General features: G+C 36.0%; 1 protein-coding gene across 2 annotated transcripts in view; it reads right to left on the bottom strand.

Moving 5' to 3' along the window:
- Positions 1 to 8,524: 8,524 nt before the first annotated feature.
- The window catches only part of PDCD6IP (programmed cell death 6 interacting protein), a 77,034-nt gene continuing 63,611 nt past the window's right edge, over positions 8,525 to 21,947 (bottom strand). For both annotated transcript variants that reach the window (XM_025374758.1, XM_025374759.1), the window contains exons 16-18: positions 14,108 to 14,231; positions 12,815 to 13,002; positions 8,525 to 11,903 (exon numbers count right to left, since the gene is read on the bottom strand). In XM_025374758.1, coding sequence (XP_025230543.1) covers positions 11,729 to 11,903; positions 12,815 to 13,002; positions 14,108 to 14,231 — 487 coding nt within the window. In that variant the 3' untranslated portion in view covers positions 8,525 to 11,728. The remainder of the gene's footprint in view (positions 11,904 to 12,814; positions 13,003 to 14,107; positions 14,232 to 21,947) is intronic.

Here is a 21,947-nt window from a genome sequence, read left to right as displayed (position 1 = left end):
GGAGCAAGGTGGCCAAATAGAAGCCTCCAGCCATCACCCCCTCTGCAGGAACACCAAAGTGAACAACTATCCACAAAAGAAAGCACTTCACAAGAACCAAAAATCAGTGGTTGGACATATATAACACATTCTCTATAAAAAAGAGTACATTGAGAAGTGAAACTTAGTCATGACTTTATTAAATATGTCAGTCCCTAATCATTCTTACAGTATTTTGCTATGTTCAGAATATAAAAGAAAAAAAGTAAATTGCAAAAAATATTGTATCTATAAGAAATTTAAACATTTTTAGTATTAAATAGTTCAAAAAACTGGTTTTTTACCTTTTTTAAAACTAAAACTAGAATTACTACTTGATCCAGTAATCCCTCTATTGAGTATCTCCTCAAAGGAAAAATAAATCAATGTACCAAAGGGACACCTGCACACACAGGTTTATTCAGCACTATTCACAATAGCTAAAGTATGGAATCAACCTAAGCACCTATAAATAGATGAATGGATAAAGTAAAGAAACTGTAGTATATATACACACAGTAGAACATCATTCAGCCATAAAAAACAAATACAATTATGTCATTGGCAGCAACATGGATGGAACTGGAGGTCATTATCTTAAGTGAAATAAGCCAGGCACAGAAAGACAGATACTGCATATTCTCACTCAAATGTGGGAACTAAAAAATTTGATCACTTGGAGGTATAGAGTGGAAAACGAGACAACAGAGGCTGGGAAGGGTGAGTGGGGGCAAGGAGAAGAAGAGAAGTGGGGTAAAGGACACAAACATAGAGTAAGATGGAATAAATTCAATGTTTGATACCAGAGTAAGGTGGTTATGCTTAACAGAAATGTATTGTTCTTGGGTGATGGGCACCCTGAATATCCTGGCTTGATCACTACGCATTATATACATGTATCAAAATGTCACATGTACCCCATAAGCTTGGACTAATTTTTTCAAATACATTGGTGACACTGTGTGGCAGACCAAGTGCTGCAGAAAAAGGAATTGTGAATTAGATTATTTCAAGAAACTTCTCCAATCAAGAAAAAGGTTGAAGATTAAAATAATGGGTAGAAAATAATAGTAGCTAACATTACTAAACATTTATTATGTGCTATATAGATAGAAAACATGTGGAGAGATCTAGTATCTGTAACAACAGAGACTCCAGAAAGCAGTCGAGAGCGCATGGAAGAGAAGCGATAAATCCTCTAAGCTTACTAAAGGCTTGAGTATTTGTACCCAAAGCTCATCTGGACTTCTGGGGTTCTGCTCTGACATGTGAAGAGCTCAGCAGCCACCCCTTCATCCTCACAACAGAAAAGAGCTGAACAAACTGAAAATCCACAACTCTTTTTTTCATCCACCAGAGAATCAAGACCGGAGAAATAGACGAATACAGAACCAGGAGCCAAAGCCACTGGAGCCAGGATCTAGGAGGAAAAAAACTGTAATGGACAAACTGCTGGAAGCTGAGTGGGGCCTAGACTGTGTGTTAAAAACTCCTGGGGCCCAGTCCTAGAGGGGCCTCCACGTTTTCATGAGTTTCACCTCCAAAAGCCCTACCAGAGTCTTGTGGTGAAAATTTGGGGGAAACCCCCTGATGCTTCCAGCAGAAGGGGAAAGTAACCATCTGAGCATTCTGTTCTCCACTTGCCCTCAAGGGAATCTATACTGGTTACAATGTAGGGGAAAGGAAATACAGTCCCCACTCTGTATCCATAGGTTTTGTATCCCTAAATTCAACTAACCTTAGACCAAAACAAATTTTTTTAATTGTATCACTACTGAATACCTACAGACTTTCTTTACTTGTCATTATTCCCTAAACAATACAGTATAACAACTATTTACATAGCATTTACATTGTATTTGGTATTATCAGTAATCTAGAGATAATTTAAAGTATATGGGAGGATGTGCATAGGTTATATGCAAATATTATACCATTTTATATCAAGGACTTGAGTATCCATGAATTTTGGTATTTGTGAGAAGTCCTGGAATCAAGCACCTGCCAATGCTGAGGGACAACTGTAACCAACTCCAGCCCCCTTTAACTAACTTCCTGTCTCACCTAAGGAGTAAAACAAAAGCTGGGAAGCACTTGTGAGGGTCACAGGCCAGGGCCAAAGGCTCCCTGAAAGATTGAGACCAAATCATAGGATTACAGAACATTTCTACCCTCACACCTCAACACCACATCAGTAGCGCTCCTGTGTAGTAATAACAGATTACGCTGAAACAACTGCAAGCCTGAGGCTCTATTTAAGAAAGAATGTCTAGGGAAAATCAAAAGCAACAGGGAAAACAAAAATAAGGACACTAAAGAAAACTGAAATCTCGGACATCTACAGCTATGGTAAGTGATAAACACAGCCAAGTTCTTAACCAGATAAACATAAACCCTTATCCTAAAGATCTGTTTACCTCAGGCCCTTTTAGCCAATATATCAAGTCTGCCTTTCAACAATAAATTACAAGGCATATTAAAAGGCAAGAAAAACACTCTGAAAAGATAAAGCAAACAACAGAACAAGACTTACATATGGAAAAGATTTTGATATTATTTGACTGAGAATTTCAAATAATTATACTTAATATGCTAAGGGTTCTAATGTAAAAGTGGACAGCATGAAAGAACAGATGAGAAAATATTCAGTGAGCTTGAAGATATGTCAAGAGAAACTTCCCACACACTGAAATGCTAAGAATGAAAAATTGGAACAGAATATCCAAGAACTGTGGGATAATAACATAACAAGTAATATATTCACAAAGGGAACACCAGAAGCTGAAGAAAGAAAGGAGCAGAATGAATATTTGAAGTAATAATGGATTAGAATTTTCCAGGATTAATGATAGATACAAAACCACAGATCCAGGAAGCTTGGAGAACACAAATCAGGACAAATATAGAAAAGTCTACACTTTAACAAATCATATTCAAACTTGCAGAAAACCAAAGACAGAGAAAATCTTGAAAGAAAGCAGAGAAAAACCTGCCTTATCTATAGAAGAGTAAGGATAAGAATTTCATTAGACTTCTCTTCACAAACAATGCAAGTAAGAGGAGAAGCAAGGAAATATTTATGGTGTTGAAAGAAAATAATCACCAACCTAGAACTCTGTATTTGGCAAAATTATCCTTCAAAAGTAAAGGAGATGATTGTAGACATAAATATAAAACACAAAACTACAAAATTTCCAGAATATAACATAGGAAAAAAGCTAGGTGACCTAGGGTTTGACACAGATATGATATAACACCACAAGCATGAGCCATGAAAGAAAGAATTGGTAAGTTTGACTTCATTAAATTAAAAACTTTCACTCGGTGAAAAAGCTTTTGCTCTACAAACTGGAAGAAAATATTTGCAAAACATATCTGATAAAGGAACTACATTAAAATATACCCCCAAAAAACATTAAAATTCAACGAGAAAATCCTATTCAAAAATGGATAGAGGTCCTGAACAGATGTCTCACCAAAGATACAAGATGGCATATAAGCATGTGAAAAGATGCTCAACGTCATAAATCATTAAGAAATTGCACATTAAAAATAATGATATACCACTACACACTTATTAGAATGGCTAAAATCCAAAAAGCTGACAATACCAAATGCTAGCAAGGATGTGGAGAAACAGGAACTCTCATTCAGTGCTGGTGGGAATGCAAAATGGTACAGCAACTTTGGAAGACAGTTTGGCAGCTTCTTACAAAGCAAAACAGTCTTATATGATCCAGCAATTGTGCTTCTAGGTTTTCACCCAAATAAGTTAAAAATGTATGTCCATACAAACCTGCACATTAATGTTTATTCATAAACGGCAAAAACTGGAAGCAACAAGTGTGTCTTTCAAAGCATAGATGGATAACCAAACTGATATATCCAGTATTCTCATACAATGGAATATTACTCAGTACTAAAAAGAAATGAGCTATGAAACCACAAAAAGGCATAAAGGAAACTTACAGGCCAAGAAGGCGGTCTGAAAAGGCTACATATTGTATGATTCTAACTGTATGGCATTCTGGAAAAGACAAAACTCTAGAGACAATAAAAAGATCAATGGTTGCCAAGGATTAGGGAGAAGGGTGAGTAGGTGGAGCACAAGGGATTTTTAGGACAGTGAAATATGAGACTGTGATGGTGAATACACGACATTATGCATTTGGCAAAACTCCATAGATGTACAACACAGAAAATGAGCCTAACATAAATGATGTACTTTGGTTAATAATAATGTGTGAATACTGATTCATCAGTTGTGATCATGAGCTACACTAATGCAAGATGTTAACAATAGGAGAAACTGTAAAGGGGTGGGGTAAGGGGGGTACAAGGGAACTCTATGCTTTCTCCTCTATTTAAACCTAAAACCGCTCTTAAAAAATCTATTAAAAAAAAAAAAAAAGTTCATCTATTACCAGGTAATTTGACTAAAGACAGACCTTTGCTGGAGAAAAAATTCAATTCTAATGGTTAAAAGTTTTGTAACACTTTACTTATAAGGAAAAAAAGTCAACAGACCTCTCTTCCACAGCACTGTGGTCTGTTTCAAAGTGCCTTCCCTTGTGCAGTTGCCTCATTTCCATCTACATTGTATTTCCTTTCTGAAAACCCCAATAGTGATAAAAGACACTGTTAGGGAAAGGGAATAATATAAAGACCTTAAAATATGAAATAAGAAGAAAGTGAATCTTCCTTTAGGAGCCAAATACTCTTTCATTAAAGGGAATGGTGCAGCCAACGCTGGGTACACGTGGCCTTTGTGGAGTCACCACCCTGTTGTAAATTCCCACCTTCCTGCTGATGAGAGAAGCCAGAGGATGCAGCATATTCAGTATAACCCAGGGAGCGGAACAAAGAAATTGCTAATAAACCAAACTGAGTATAATTTATTTCCTGTTGCTATGGTAATAAACTACCACAAACTTAGTGACTCAAAACAACACAAATTTATCTTACAGTTCTGGAAATCTGAAGTCCAAAATGAGTCTCACAGAACTGACGTCAAGGTGCTGGCAGGCCTGTGTAGGCCTTCCTTCTGTAGGATCTAGGGGTGAATCTTCCTTCCCTTTCCCAGGTTCTAGAGGCTGCCCACTTTCTGTGGCTCATGGCCCCATCTTCTTAGCCAGCAGCATTGGGTCAAATCATTTTCATTCTGCCATCTGTCCTTTTCTCCTTTTTCCATCTCCTCCTTCCACTTTTAGGAAACGGAAATCACACTGGATCCAGCCTGATAATCCAAAATCATCTCCCTATTTTCAAGTCACACGATTAGCAATCTTAATTCCCCTTTGCCACGTAGCCTAACGTATTCACAGGTGCTGGGGAACAGACATAGGCCATTATTCTGCCTGACGTTGTCAAAAGGAATTAAATGTGATTATGCTCTCTTCCCTTTCTAGGTATAGCTATTCTCTGTGATTCAATGTTAAAAGTTTCTTGCTGAAAACTACTTAAATATCAGTCTAAAATGCAAATCTTCATTTAAAAAATTATGATACATACTTTGGATAATTTTGAAAAAACATAAAGCATAGTGGGATTAGAGATTGGTAGTGATTCAATACATGTTACTGTTGTTAATAATGTCAGGTGTGGCTGAACTTAGAAATAATTCTCTAGCTAAAAACAGTCTTTGGTCTCTATGAAAGAAAAAAACTCCAGTTTTAGATGCAACTATCACAATTCACTGTGTCCCTTCCACAGAGGGTCACAACACACCTGCTTCTGGGAGTTGGTAAGTCTAAATACAACGTGAACCCTGCGTGCACTGGTAGTGGAGACTGCCTTAAGGAAGAAAACTGGGTCAAGGGACAGGGGCAGGAAGGACACTTACACCATTTTCTATCTTTTGAAATTTATACCGTGTGTGTATTGCCTATTCAAAAAAACATACTACTTTTAAAAAGAATACATTATGCAGCCCAGTCCATTGTGGTGGGCTGATGAAGGCTGAAGGGGCCATTCCTTCCAGGGTTCAGTGGAAAAAGGAGACACTGGCCCCTCGGGGAGTTCCTCATCCAGAATCGCTGACACCTACTGGCGACAGAGAAGCCCACAGGCTGGAGGCAGAGTGAGACTGGTGTAAGACAGAAGGCAAGAACAAACCTCCTGAATGTTCAAAAGCCATCCCAAGAAGGGAAAAGAGAAGAGGACCAGCTATAACCAAGTTATAATAGACTGTGTTTACATATTTTATAAATCAAGTAATAAAAAAATGCAAATATCAACAAGTATAATCAAGATGTACAATGTAAAAATAATAGTGCATTAGCAATTATTAGCCTAAACCCTGTTTATTTGATTTCCCTTCCCCATCCCCTCCCCCTTTTTTTTCTTTTTTTTTTTTTTTTCTTGAGACAGAGTCTCGCTCTGTGGCCTGGGCTGGAGTGCAGTGGCCGGCTCTCAGCTCACTGCAAGCTCTGCCTCCGGAGTTCACGCCATTCTCCTGCCTCAGCCTCCCGAGTAGCTGGGACTACAGGCGCCCGCCAACTCACCCAGCTAGTTTTTTGTATTTTTTAGTAGAGACGGGATTTCACCGTGTTAGCCAGGATGGTCTCGATCTCCTGACCTCGTGATCCACCCGTCTCGGCCTCCCAAAGTGCTGGGATTACAGGCTTGAGCCACCGCGCCCGGCCCCCCTTTTTTTTCTTAGACGGAGTTTCACTCTTGTCGCCCAGGCTGGAGTGCAATGGCCGGATCTCAGCTCACTACAGTCTCCGCCTCCTGGGTTCAAGCGATTCTCCTGCCTCAGCCTCTCGAGTAGCTGAGACTACAGGCGTCCACCACCACGCCTGGCTCATTTTTTGTATTTTTAGTAGACACGGGTTTCACCATGTTGGCTAGGCTGCTCTCGAACTCCTGGCCTCAGGTGATCCTCCCACCTCGGCCTCCCAAAGTGCTGGGATTACAGGCATGAGCCACTGGGTCCAACCCATCCCCTACTTTTTAAGAAACAACATATGGCTGAGAAGGAAAAAAAGAATATTAATGCTTTTAAAATTACAGGTAATATTTCAAACAACTAGGAAACATAAAAGAACACATAATTCAAGCAATGAAAGACAGATGTAGAAAACAGAAAGGATTAAATATTTGTATCAGACAAAAATATCAAAAGATCATTTAATTTTACCAAAATCGTTAAACTTCCCTTTTAAATTCCAAAAAAAAAAAAAGGTTGAGTCAAGTAACTAAATCTAAACATCTCAAACTAAAGCAGGTGCACACATTAGATTAGAAAACCTGCTAATACATCCAAAAACAAAACAACAGTAGTCATATAAAAAGGTAGGCAGGTGCAATGGCTCATGCCAGTAATCCTAACACTGTGGGAGGCCGAGGCAGGTGGGTCGCTTGAGCTGAGGAGTTCCAGGCCAGCCTGGGGAACATGGTGAAACCTCCACCTCTACAAAAAAAATATAAAAATATATATATATATATAAAAAATACATATATCTATAATATATATATAAATATATATATATATAATTTATATATATATAAATTAGCCAGGCATGGTGGCAGGTGCCTGTAGTCCCAGTTACTCAGGAGGCTGAGGAGGTTGAATCAACTGAGCCTAGCAATTTGAGGGTGCAGTGAGCCAAGATCGCACTCCAGCCTGGGCAAGAGCGAGACCTTGCCTTAAAAAATAGAATATACTGCAAGATGGAAAAGGGCCACTTCATGTTCACAATAAAGACAGACTTGATGAGTGCGAATCACGTGGGCTTCAAAGTGTGTAAAGCTTAAAACAGCTAAAAATATAGGAAAATTTAAAAACAGTGGTAAGAGACTTGAACCTCTTCACCTCTATCACTTGTGTTCATAACTTAAGCAACTTTTAAGCAGAAAGGATCACGGGAGCCACAGAACTGAGAGAAGCCAGGATCCTTTGCAGTGCGCCAATGAGGAGAAAAGGCAGACAACTTGGATGTGTCCCAAACTGATAACCTACAAAGGTAAGATCAGTCATTGGGCAGGGACACAGACTGGCAGTAGCTTGTGGCCTGAGCCTCGGTGGGATGGAGCCCTCTGGTTCACAGGCTCTAGTCGATCTGCTCACAGGGCATTCCTAAGCCAATCCTGCCCTGTGGTAGTGGTAAATACTAAAGCAGGCCAAGCATGCAGCTTCTCAGTCACCTTCACGCGGGCTGCAGCAGAACCCATCCCCACTCCCCTGATCAGCTGATTATTATGGTAATCTTGCTGATAATTTCCAAAAATTGACCTAAAAAGTGGTATTTGAAAAGAATACTCCTAGAGTAAATCACATAAGCAATGAAAAACATGCCCCATCCATGACCACTAAATTATCAGGTTGCAGGTGTAAAAAAAAAAAAAAAAAAAATTAAACACTATCTCCCTTTTGTAGTCTCATGCATTTAGTCAAACTGGGTATTTTTTTTACATTTTCCAATTCACCATTTGTCAAAGAAATAATGGAAACTAAAAAGCTGAAGAATAAACACTTTAAATAAGAATTCATACTCCAAAGAAGTAAGAATCTTTCAACTTTTATTTCTAGGATACATTCATCTGGACCTTTTTTTTTCTTTACAATTTTCCCCCTAAGATAAATGAATACAATAAAAATATAATCCAACTACCAGCAATGTTTCTAACCAGAAAAGAATCTAAAATCTCTGGTGTGATAATATAGGATTTTTTTAAAAAATATAAACTTCATACCAGAAATAAAGCCTGAATATTCTCTTTCTTTAAAAATATAATTTTTCCTTCTTTGCTCTTCCATGTAAATCTTATAATGAACCTGTTATTTCTAATGTCTATTTTTAATCCAGCAACTATAACACTACCTAGCAGGGTTTTTTCCTTTACACCTTGTTCTGTACTGTGAATCAACTAATAATTGCAAACGTCTCTAAAAGGTGAGATGCCACTTGGCTGTAGCAAGATTCTTCAAGAGATGCTGAAAATTAAAAAACAAAACACAAAAAATCCCTATTAGCAAACTGAAACCTACTTAACAAATTATATTATCCTGTTTCTGAAATCAGAACATGTATAAAAGCACTTTTGCTAACTGTAAAGCTCAAATGGAAAACATTTTTTAAAATCTGTTTTGACTATAAAGACTGCTGACTGGGATAGAACTTTAGGGACACAAGGCTCTGTGAAATCCATTCTTTTTTTCTGTAACTTCTTAGTTTTGAAGGGGAGGATTATAAATTGCAAACAAGCTGGGGTATGGATACAGGAGTATCTCATAAAGATTGATTGGTTTGTGGTGACATGTGACTGTTTTTCTTAACTGAAAATAAAGACCAAGGGGCACAGGGAGAGTTCTCTTAGATCAATACTTAATATCAGACTGATAAAAACTAGACAGTGTTTTCCCTACTTCTGACTAGTTCCTCTATGCAGAGCTTCATTATTTAAGTATAATCCAGTTTAAAATAGTATTCCAAAGCTCAACATAAATGGTCTGGGGATGATTTCCTTTCCTTGGTTTAGGAAGATAATAAAGCCTAATTATAAACATGGGTACAACACACCTGAACCACAGAGTAGTACCCTTCCAACTCCAAATCAACAGTATTATCCATAACAGCAATAAAGGGCTGCATTTCGTGTGATTGATTGTCCCCAGACACAGGTGATCAAAAAGAAACCAAAGGATGAGTGAACTGACAAGAGGAAAAGGGTTTCGGTTGCTACATTTAAAAGGTTACACTAACAGAGCCGATGAGAGTCAGGTGTGCTGTGGCAGGAGCAGCTGTGGGGGCCTCCTTTCCTAGTTTCTGAATGATCTTCCTGTGGCTCTGGGAGCAGGCCCAGCATGGGGAATGGGCTAAAAGGCTTATACATCTCTTTTTGGCCCTCAGATGCACTTACCCTTTTCTTTGGTGCCCTCTTTCCCCAAGAGAATATTCAGGCCAATTTTGTTTTTTCCTTTTTTCTGCATTAGTAAGACATTATAAACTAGCAATGTGTAATACCTCTAACTCTCACTGAGTGTCTTATGTTAGTATAAAGTACCTCAAGTAATAAGAATGTGGAACTTAAATGCCACTTACAGAATAGTCAAACAAGCCCATGTCACACTTTGATAATCCAAAGTATTAAATCTTAGCAATTGATAAAGTAAAAAACTATTTTTGCTAAGGTTTAACTATTGGACTTTAAACCAATTTTAATATTCCATGAAATCAAAGCCATTTATATTGAATTAACATGCCTTCATGTTTCCTACACACAACAAAGTTTAAAATATACATATATTTTTAAACCAATTCACTCCCTTTTACAATCATACTTTCATTCGAACATTTAAAATATAAATCCAAACTGTCAATGAAAACAACAGTGGGACAAGCAACACTATCATTAAAATGAAACAATAATGCAAGAAAAGGTCAGCGTTGAAACTCAGAAAATAAACATAAATAGATTCATTGGAAATCTGCTCATACGCCTAATGTGTTCAGAAATGAACCTCACATAAAACAGATCCCACTGCGATGTTAGACAACTCATTCCTTTCTCATTTTCTCATTCCATGATGCATGTCTTCACTATTTTTACTGAGGTTTATACAGTGAGTAGATATCCTAACGGCAGAGATGAGTATTAAATACATAGCCTACTCCAGAATTGGCATATGTTCCCAACCATTTTTTTGTATGCTCCTTGAATTATAAAATAGTCCAATCTTTAAGGAAAAAAAATTAAATGACTTAGATCTATTCATACATATTGGGCATTAAATGTCACTAAGTTAACACAGTAAGGTGGAAAAAAGGATAAGAGGGTACAGTAAGTGTTCCCCAAACAATTCCATTACATTATGAAGTATTGTCAATGGCATATTTATTTTAACCAGGTTACGGGGAAAAAAATGCAAGAATTATTACCAGAATTTGCATCAATTTTCTGGAGAAGCGAACAATAAAACATTAAATATACACATTTATTTGTATATTTATTTGAAGAATCTTTGGTAGCAATTGCTTGTTTCTTCCACATTATAGGACTTTTTAAAATAAATGTCAAAAGCCGTTTACTAATCAGCATATGAAAGATAAACTATGATACTATTCTTTTGGTTTCCCTATAAAACGTCCTTGATAATAACTTGTACTATTCATGCACTTAAAAAACAGTATATGTTTAACTTATATACATACAAAATGAGACTAATACCAGAAAAAAAAAATTAGACAGTAATGAGAATCAATAACAAAACATAACAATGACAACTGTTCTTAAGTAATTTATTTTAAAATTATAAGATTTACAATGCCTTGATTATGCAAAATAGCATAATGGAAATTAAACCAAATCAATAAACCAAAGGGAAAGAAAACTTAATTTTCTCGAGTATCCATACTTAAACCATCTTTGTAAGTATCTGATGTCCCAACAGTGTCTTATGTAGAAAGTATAATAGTTTCAAATGTTTCACTTGCAGGTTTAATTTCTCATTTTCAATTTTTATGAACTGTAATACAATTTCAAATCCTATTATACCTAGTGTTTATACTGCAACAGCAGCAAATCTCACATGTGTAATCAAATGTGGAAGTGGGGCACAGCTTCTAGCTGTAGACAGAAATTATACACTGCATTCAGTCCAGGAGAGTACATTACATTAACCAGAGCGTAGAGTTTAGTACACTTATTGCAGGGTTGGTATTTCTTTCCCTCTGATCTGAATCAGCTGAGCTGCTGAGCAGACATATTACTGCTGTGGATAGTAAGACTGCTGTGGGGGCTGAGGGAAGGGGTATGAAGGCTGCTGGGGTCCTGGGTATGGAGCCTGTCCAGGGCTCTGGTGATACACTGGTGGATATGGCATATTATACTGGCCATATGCATAAGGATTATAGCCCATGGGCATGGGCATTTGGCAATACCTGATAGGGAGAAGAAAACAAAAAAAACTTGATTGGTAAATCAAATACTAAAAAATAAAACAATAATTATTCTAGAACTACGTTTTTCATGAAAGTCATTTCTATTTTTTAGTCTGTTAAAGAACAGTGGAGAGAGAAAAACTGTTTCAAGGCACTTGTCAGAGAAAAGCATTCCTATCCTGTTCTTAATTACAACAAAAGAGTACCAAGTGTTTAATACTATCCAAAAAAATACCGAAGAAAATAAGATTAAATATTCAAGTATTAAAAGAAAGAAAAAATATGAAGACCCTTCATTTTAACGTGGCAAAACTAGTCATCTAAATACATTCCTCTTCCACAATATTCAATATTCACTGTGATGTACATAAATTTACAACTTTAAAAGTTCTAATATTTGGAAGACAACATGTACTTACTAAGTAAAATTTAGAGCACACCTTAAAAGGTAGTCAAATGTTTGGATTTTTAAGATTAAGAAATTATCACAGAGGTTAACCTTTAAGAAAGTGCAACCCATAATTAGATAAATTTCTATTCAACTGTTTATTAAATGCCAAGTATTCTAAGTATAGGGATGTAAATAAGGCCTTATCAGTTTTGCTATGCTACGCTCAGAAAAGGTACCTGTTTATCACCTAACCCAAGGAAATACCTACTGAACTCTATACAGAAGAGATTATTTAATATAAACCCAATATGTAAAGTATAAAAACAAATTTTAAAAGCCTAGGAAATAGCTATTTATGTAAGTGACCATAACATTATTTTCATTTCTGGATAAGCTGACAGTGTAGCTTATTCATTCATGACACTTCCATTTGTAGAAGGGGTGACCCTGTTTTTAACAGGTTAGCCAGAGCCTAGAAACAATATTAGCCAACTTGGGATACATGATGTTGAAGCCTTACCCAGGATATCCTGGATAGGTGGGATAGGGTGGTCCCTGGGCCTGTGGAGGAGGAGCTGAGCCAGGTGTTTGTGATGGAGCTGGTGCAGCAGTCCCAGCCCCCACTGGAGCTGGAGCAGTAGCAGAAGGAGCTCGATTTGCTGGAAGCACAGGTGGTGGAGGCCTGGCTGGGGGCTGGGGCTTAGTAGGCTATAAGAAAAAGTCAGCATTGACTATAAAATGTTTCATTTCTCTCAAACTGCTATTAATTAAAATTAATAAGGACATATGAGAAACTCTAGAATCCAACCAAATATATTTTTATTTCCCATTCTTAAATACTGGCTTATTACTATAGAAATATATCATAGTTGAATAATTCTCCAATCTGTGGAAACTCCATAGCCACTGCTCTTTTCCTGGTGCCTAATATTTAATCATTTACTGCTTCCTGAGTGGCTGGACATTTGAGGTGGAAGAAAGCAGCACAGGTACTGTTTACTTCCATCATCTCCTCCCAGTCCCCAAACTCTATATGAAAAATGTCAAACACCAGAAAATTTTAAAAGAATAGTATATAAAATAATCACACATCTGCCAATGAAATTCAATAACTATTAACATTTGCCATTTCTGCTTTATCTATAACTACATCCATATATATTTGCAGAATCGTTGGAAGTAAGTTGCAAACTTCATGACACTAGCCCTAAAGACTTCAGCACTCAAGTTCTCATAAGGATATTATCCTACATAATCACAATACCATTTTCATCCTTAAAAAACTAATGCTATTCCCCAATGTCATCAAATATCCACTCCAAATTCAATTTTCCCTAATTAACACAAAAAAGCTCATATAGCTATTTTTATAAACCAAAATCAACTCAAAGTTCATTTGCATTTGATTGTAAGGAAACTTTCATCTCTTTTCATCTAGAATATGCCCTTTTTTTAAAACCTATGACACTCACTTTTAGAAAAGATCAACTCAGTTATTTCATATAAATGTCCCATGTGATAGATTTGTCCAATTGTTTCCTAATGGCATAATTTAACTTCTCATTTTATCATTTGTTTTATTTGCTGTAAACAGAAAGTTTGTTTAAGGGCTTGATTAGATTCGGGCTAAGCATTTTTTTGGTTAAGAATTCTTGAATGATGCTGTGTTTTACATATCGCAAAATATCAGGAGGTTGGTTACCTGATGCAGGTGGTAACCACTAGATCCTTCCTATGTAAACCATGTTTTATCCATTAAAACAAGTAATCATCACTAATGTAAAATCTCTGTTTAAAACATTTGCCTACTAACCGGCATGGTTCTTGGCGCTGGAGTTGGAGGAGTTGGTGCATGTCCTCCTGCTGGCGAGGACTGATATGCAGGTGTAGGAATTGAAGGAGCACTAGGTTCTCTGGCAATGCTTTGTTGCAAGTCCCTTATCAAAGACAAAGTATTAAAAATTAACATGATAGAAAACAATGAACACACATAAAATACCAGCTTTTCTTTTCTTCATACATGAAATATAGAAAACAGATTCCAAACAATGATGGCATTTTAAAATATACTACATTTCAAATTAGTACAGCGACTATGGAAAACAGTATGGAGGTCCCTCAAAAAACTAAAACTAGATCTACCATATGATCCAGCAATCGCTGGATATATATCCAAAAGAAAGGATATCCATATATTGAAGAGATATCTATATTCCCATGTTTGTTGCAGCACTTCCAACAGCCAAGAATGAATGCAACCTAAGTGTCCATCAGCAGATAAATGGATAAAGTGTAGTATATATATGCAATGGAATATTATTCAGCCATAAAAAAAATGAAATTCTGTCACTTCCAGCAACACGGATGGAACTGGAGGACATTACGTTACGCGAAATAAGCCAGGCACAGAAAGACAATTGCATGTTCTCATTCATATGTGTGAGCTAAAAACAAGGAGACAGAGAGTAGAATGATGGTTACTAGAGTCAAGGAAGAGTAGGGGGTGGGGATCAAGAGAGGTTGGATAATGGGTACAAAAATACAGTCAGATAGAATAAATAAGTTCTAGTGTTTAATAGCACCATAGGGTGATGACAGTTAATGGTAATTTATTGTGTATTTCTAAATAGCTAGAAGATTTGGAATGTTCCCAACACAAAGAAACGGTAAACGTTTGAGATGAGGAATATCCTAATTACCCTGATTTGATTATTATACATTGTATTCATGTATCAAAATATCACATGTGCCCCACAAATATGTGATGAATATCCTAATTACCCTGATTTGATTATTACACATTATATTCACGATCAAAGTATCACATGTACCCCATAATATGTACAATTATTTATCAATATAACAAAAACTGAAAAAAAATAAAATATACTACATTTCTATTCTTGACTAGAATCTAAATCCTCTTTCTTCCTACTGTTTAATAAAATGAAGTTGTATCTTTTTTCTATTTCTGAAGACTAGGGGAAAAAAGTAAACATTTTCAGAGATCACAGTTATAGCTAGAGTAAGAAACATGTCAAACTGGGCAAGTAATCCTAAAAGACTGCCCACCCTCTAATAAAAGGTAGTCCCTGGATTTAAAAAACTCCTAACATCATCTATCTAAAAGTTATCAGAAAACTACAATGACTTATGTAGCCAGTGTTGTAATCACTTTATCAGTGTTTATACAAAATAAAACAGATGAAAAAGCTAACCTTTTATGCAAACCATTATGCAAATTTCTAGATAAAAACTTTCTGAAGATATTCAAAGAAATGTGGCATTGAGATATTTTATGTTAAAAGATAACACATGACCTGTCACTAAGGTAAACTCATGAAAGACATATTGCTGAAAATACTCTTACAATTTAGTACTAAAAATTAGAAAATTTTGTCTTCTCTAACAGTAATTTGAAATTCATCCCAAAACCACACTAAACAATACCTAAGGTAAAATGCACTCCATGTAATACATGATGTCAATCATCTTTTCACTGCACTGATTAATGTACACAGAGAAGTAAATATGACAAGTCCCAAAATGTCTGAGACAGTACCTTTTGCCCTGATTTAACAAATAACAGCAAAGCCCCACATTGTCCGCATCCCAACTTCCCTCTCAAGAAGGGCCCCAATCACTCCAGACATAAAGAAAACTAGTATACATTCATCAAAAAAAAAAAGCTACTTCTTAATACAAGTAAATAACTGCTTATTATTTATTAATAAGTTTTTAATATCAAAATTCTAAAAGGTCAGATTTGGAAATATCTAAAATATATATATATATTATAAAGCTTTAACACAATACCTTTTTTCCTTTGATAAACTCTAGGGATGGATGCAGTAAATAACACATTTACAGGGCAAATGATAATTTCCTAGCCACTTACAAAAGATATAAATCAATGCTATTAAATAAAACCAATAATGTAAAAGAGCAAAAAGATATTTAAAAAAATGCCACCAGTATTCCTACACCCAACAATCTGACAATGGTTTTCAAACCATTAGTAAAAAGAAAGTAAAGCTCAGAGTAAACCACTCATTCTTCTTAAACTCTTTAAATTACTGATGAAAGATTTCAATGAAAACAGAAATTAAAAAGCAAAGCCTCCAGCTAATAAGCATATAAAAAGGACATATTAGTCATCAGGAAAATGAAAATTAAACTCATACAATGAGATAATACTACAAACCCAGCAGAATATAGCTAAGGGCAAAAATGTGGAGCAACCAGAACTCTCAGATATTGCTAGGAGGAATATAAATTAGTACAATCGCGTTGGAAAACTATTTGAAATACCAACTAAGCATACACATACCCTTTGACCTAGGTATATACCCAACAGCACTGCATATAACATGCTCACCAAAAGCATGTACTGTCTAATACAGTAACCACTAGCCACATATAGCTATCAAACATCTGAAATGTGGCTAATCTGAATTGAGATGTGTTGTAAGTATAAAATACACATTAAACTGGGCACGGTGGCTCACGCCTGTAATCCCAGCACTTTGGGAGGCCGAGGCAGGTGGATCACGAGGTCAGGAGTTCAAGATCAGCCTGGCCAAGATGGTGAAACCCCATCTCTACTAAAAATACAAAAATTAGTCGGGCTTGGTGGTGGGCGCTTGTAAACCCAGCTACTCGGGAGGCTGAAGCAGAGAATTGCTTGAACCCAGGAGGCAGAGGTTGCAGTGAGCCAAGGTCATACCACTGCACTCCAGCCTAAGCGACAGAGCAAGACGCTATCTCACCCAAAAAAAACAACACACACACATTAGATTTCTAAGAGTTAGTATGAAAAAAAGTAAAATATCTCTCATTTATAATTTTACATTGATTATATGTTAAAATGATAATACTTTGGACATACTGGGTTAAATGGAATACTGAAATTAATTTCACCTGTTTTCTAACTACAGCTACTACAAATTTTACATTTTCCATTGCATATGTCACTGCATAGTACTTCACCATATAGATATAGTTTTATTTAATTAACCAGAACCAGACATTTGACTTGTTTCTATATTTTTACTGCTACCAGCAATATTGGACAGCAGTGATTTACAATATTCATGCCAGCACTATTTACAAAAGCTCAAAACTAGCAACTATTCAAAATATTCAACAGAATAAATAACTTGTATATTCACATAAAATATATACAGAATTGAGAATAAAAGATCTACAAATACACACAACTTATACTGATGAATCTCACAAATACAATGTAGAATAAAAGCCAGTCATAGAAGAGTACATCACATGTGATTCTATTTATATGCAATGCAAAAACAGGAGAAAGTAATCTATGTTCTCGCACAAGTTAGGATAGTGGTTGCCCTGGAAGAGAAAGATAAAGAAAGACTGACTGGGTGGATGCATTAACAATGCTTTTAGTGTGCTGAGAATTTTCTGTGTATTGATCTAAGTGCTGGTTGCCTGGGTGTACTCAGTTTGTGAACATTCAACAAGATATACACTTATGTATACTTTTCCAGTATACATTATATTCCGTAAGATTTCAAAGTATTTTGGCCTTGAGTATTAACAATGACTAACAAAATAAACTCTCAGATATTCAAAAGCTAATATTATTATATGGCCTACTTTTCCATCTTTCATTCACCTTTCAATCACTGAGCTGAAAATATTTGACAAGTGTATATAATAAATATACACACAAATAGCAACAAACCTGCTTTTTAGATACATGAATTATAAAATATTTAAAATGACAATATTCCAATCTTTCTTCCTTAGAATATCCAGAGCTTCTTTGTGCATAAACAAGTCAATTTCTATGTTTATTGTTTTCTTCCTTTTTACACAAAGCATACTCTACACACTGTTCTGCGTCTTTTTACCATAACTATCTTGAAGATCTTTCCATATCAGTAAATTGAAAACATCCTGTTTTTTAAAATAGCTGCACAGCATTTCACCATACAACTATAGCTTTATTTCAGCAGCCCTGGTCACTTTGTTTCTGCTTTTTTACTGCTATTTGCAATGCAGAAATGAATAAGCTCATAAATATGTCATTTCTAGCATATTCTAATATATCCTCAGAATAGATTCCCAAAAACAGAATAGCTGGATTAAAGGATGTTTGCGTTAGTAGTCTTATTCTTTACAGCTAAACTGCCCAACACAAGGATTGCACCATTGTGTATTCTCACAGCAATATAAAATCTATTTCTCCAACATGTGACAACAAAGCATGTTATCAAACTTTCAGATTCTTGCCAAACTGAAAAATATTATTTCAGACTAATTTTAATTTGTATTTTATAATGAATGAGGGTATTCTTTTTTTTTATTTCATTTATTTAAGAGCCATTTATATTTCCTTGTCTGCAAAATTCTGTTAGCGTCTTTTCCTCAGTTTTCTATTGGGTTTTCTTCTCATTGATTTCTAGTTCTTTTCTAAATAAAGTAAATTAGCCTTTTGCCTGTGAATAAGTTTCAAATATTGGATTCCCAATTTGTTATATCCTGACTCTGTTTACCATATTTCTGTGAGGAACTTATTCTTTTCTTTTTTTTTAGTACCTTCTGGAATTTAAGTAGGAGTTATTAGATGCTGCCCATCCCAGCTTTATTAAGGAATTCTCCATTCTATTTTACACCTTATATATCATTTACAAATTTCAAGTTTGGTCCACTCAGAACTTACTTTGGTATAAAGATAACTTTTATTTTCTAAATGGCTGGGCAGTTGTCCACAACCTCTTCTGGTTGGCTGAAGATCTTTTACACTAAATTCACATATGTATTTCAATCTATTTCTATTTTCTATTCTGTCTTTGTCTAATCATGTACCAGCATCACTGTGTTTTAATTAAAGATGGTATTATATACCTTAATATCTGGTAGAACTAGTATCCCTTCACTATTCTTTTTACTGTTTTCCTGGCTGACCTTGTTTCTTTTTCTACTTGAACTTCAGGATCAACTTGTCTAATTCCAAATGAAAAGCTGCTGACATTTTTAATCACAAGTATGTTGAATGCATATGTTTATTTCTTTATTTATGTTTGTTATTAGAGATAGGGTCTCACTGTTGCCCAGACTGGAGTACACTGGCTATTTACAGGTACAATCATAGCGCACTACAACCTAAAACCCTAGGGCTCAAACCATCCTCCCACTTCAATCTCCCAGGTAGCTGGGACTAGAAGTGCATGCCATCACGCCCGGCTGATGTATAAGTTAACTTAGAATTGACATCTTTGGCCGGGCGCGGTGGTGCAAGCCTGTAATCCCAGCACTTTGGGAGGCCGAGACGGGCAGATCACGAGGTCAGGAGATCGAGACCATCCTGGCTAACACAGTGAAACCCCGTCTCTACTAAAAAATACAAAAAACTAGCTGGGCGAGGTGGCGGCGCCTGTAGTCCCAGCTACTCGGGAGGCTGAGGCAGGAGAATGGCGTGAACCTGGGGGGCGGAGCTTGCAGTGAGCTGAGATCGCGCCACTGCACTCCAGCCTGGGCGACAGAGCGAGACTCCGTCTCAAAAAAAAAAAAAAAAGAATTGACATCTTTATGAAGTTGAGTCATCCTATCCAAGAACATGTTTTTTAAGTCTTCTTTTGTGTCCCTGAAATAGTGTTTTCTTCACATAGATCTCAAATATTATAAACTTATATTTTATCTTTTTTGTTGCTATTTTAAGTGGGTCTCTTCCTCCATCTTATCTTCTAAAGGCTTATTTACATGAAAGTCACTGATTTCTACAAATTATATTTATGATCAACAACTTCAGTAATAATTATTTTATTATTTGCAGAGTTTTGGGGTTTTCTTGGGTTTTCAAGTAGTTGTACAATCATAATGTCTGTAAATAGTGCTAGTTTTACTTCTTCCTTTCCAATTTTGTAATTTCTCTCTCATGTGATTGCCTTGGCTGGTACTGCAGTACAGTATTTAAAAATAGTGCTGATAGTGGTTATTTGTTTTCTGTTCTTGACTTGAGAGGGAACTCTTTATAGTGCTTCTCCATTAATCACTATACTGAGTTTTGGGCAGAAATATATACACACACAAACATATATATATTTTCATGTTACGGAAGCATCTATCTTCTATCTATTCTTATTTTACTGAGTATCAGAACACTCATTTTCTCAAATGCTTCTGCCTCATCTATTAAGACAAACCAGTGATCCTTCCTTTGATATGAAAACACTGAATACTGAATACTGGAATAAACGCCCCCCCTCCCCTTGTCAATAATTCTTTTTTAACGTCCTGGTGACTATTACTGTCAAATACTTTATTTAGGACTTTTGCATCCATATTCATAACTGAAACTGGTCTGTAGACTGTTTTGTATTAATTTTTGTTAGATTTTTTATCATTAAGACTAATATGGAGAATACTCATCTTTTTTTAGGCTGTGGGGGTGGCTCACACCTGTAATCCCGATCACCTGAGGTCAGGAGTTCAAGACCAGCCTGGCCTACATGGTGAAACCCTGTTTCTACTAAAAATACAAAAATTAGCCAGGCGTGGTGGCGCACACCAGTAATGCCAGCTACTCGGGAAGCTGAGGCAGGAGAATTGCTTGAATCCAGGAGGCGGAGGTTGCAGTGAGACAAGATTGCATGATTGCACTCCAGCCTGGTTGACAGAGCAAAACTCCGTCTTTTAAAAAAAAAACAAAAAACTTTTTTTTTTTAACATTTAGAACATTTTTAAAACATTCTATTTATTTGCTTTTTATAGGTTTAGCAGAAATATTCTAAAAGCAACTGACCTGCTCTTTCTTAGAAGAAAATGGTAACTTCTCTCATGAACATGAGCAGAGAGGTGAATGAACACGAACATGTTCATTCTCTGTTCATGAATATGAACAGAGAGATGAATAAAGATCTAGTTGCCTGAAAGGGTCATCAGTATAAGACTCTTTCAGCTCTTTATATTTATTACTAATGAATATAAACTTTAGGATCAACTTGTTTAATTCCAAATGAAAAGCTGCTGACATTTTTAATCAAAAGTATGTTGAATGCATATGTTTATTTACTTATGATGGTTTTTTATGTACCCGAAGTACAGTTTGGATATAAAATCTTTAGCTTGTATTTATATGATATAAAATCTTTAACTCATATTTACTATCCTTGAGATTACAGCAATCACTCCACTCTCTTCTAGCATACAGTGCTTTCAGCCTAATTTTTTTCGCCTTTTTATACATTGACTTGTTTTGCCTGACTGCTAAAGGATTCTGCCATTATCTTTTAAGGCCAATAATTTATATGCCTTGAAGCTGACAGTTCTTGATCATTTTCCCCTACCATATGATACACTCTTTCAACAACCTTCACTTACTTCAAGAAAATGTTCTTGAGTATCATTAAATAAGTGTTCTGTTTAGAGAACGTTAAATAACTGCTCTGTCTGGTTTTTCTTCTTTGAGAGAAATCCAATTTTGCATATATTAGGTCTTCTGTGCCCATCTTCTCTCTAATCCTTTGTAATTCTTTCTTGACTTTGATTTCATTTTAATTTCCGAATTTCTACTCTGTGTTCCTGTGTGTTCTTCAGCATTTATTTGCCCTTTGTGCTCCTTCTCATTTCGTGACAGTTTTATTCTTCCCTTCTACTTCTTTCCTGAATTCTGACAC

The sequence above is a fragment of the Theropithecus gelada genome, chromosome 2 (genome assembly GCF_003255815.1).
Source record: "Theropithecus gelada isolate Dixy chromosome 2, Tgel_1.0, whole genome shotgun sequence".
Lineage (NCBI taxonomy): Eukaryota > Metazoa > Chordata > Mammalia > Primates > Cercopithecidae > Theropithecus > Theropithecus gelada.
Note: the sequence above shows the minus strand (reverse complement) of the source record. Positions and strands in the feature narration are given on the sequence as shown.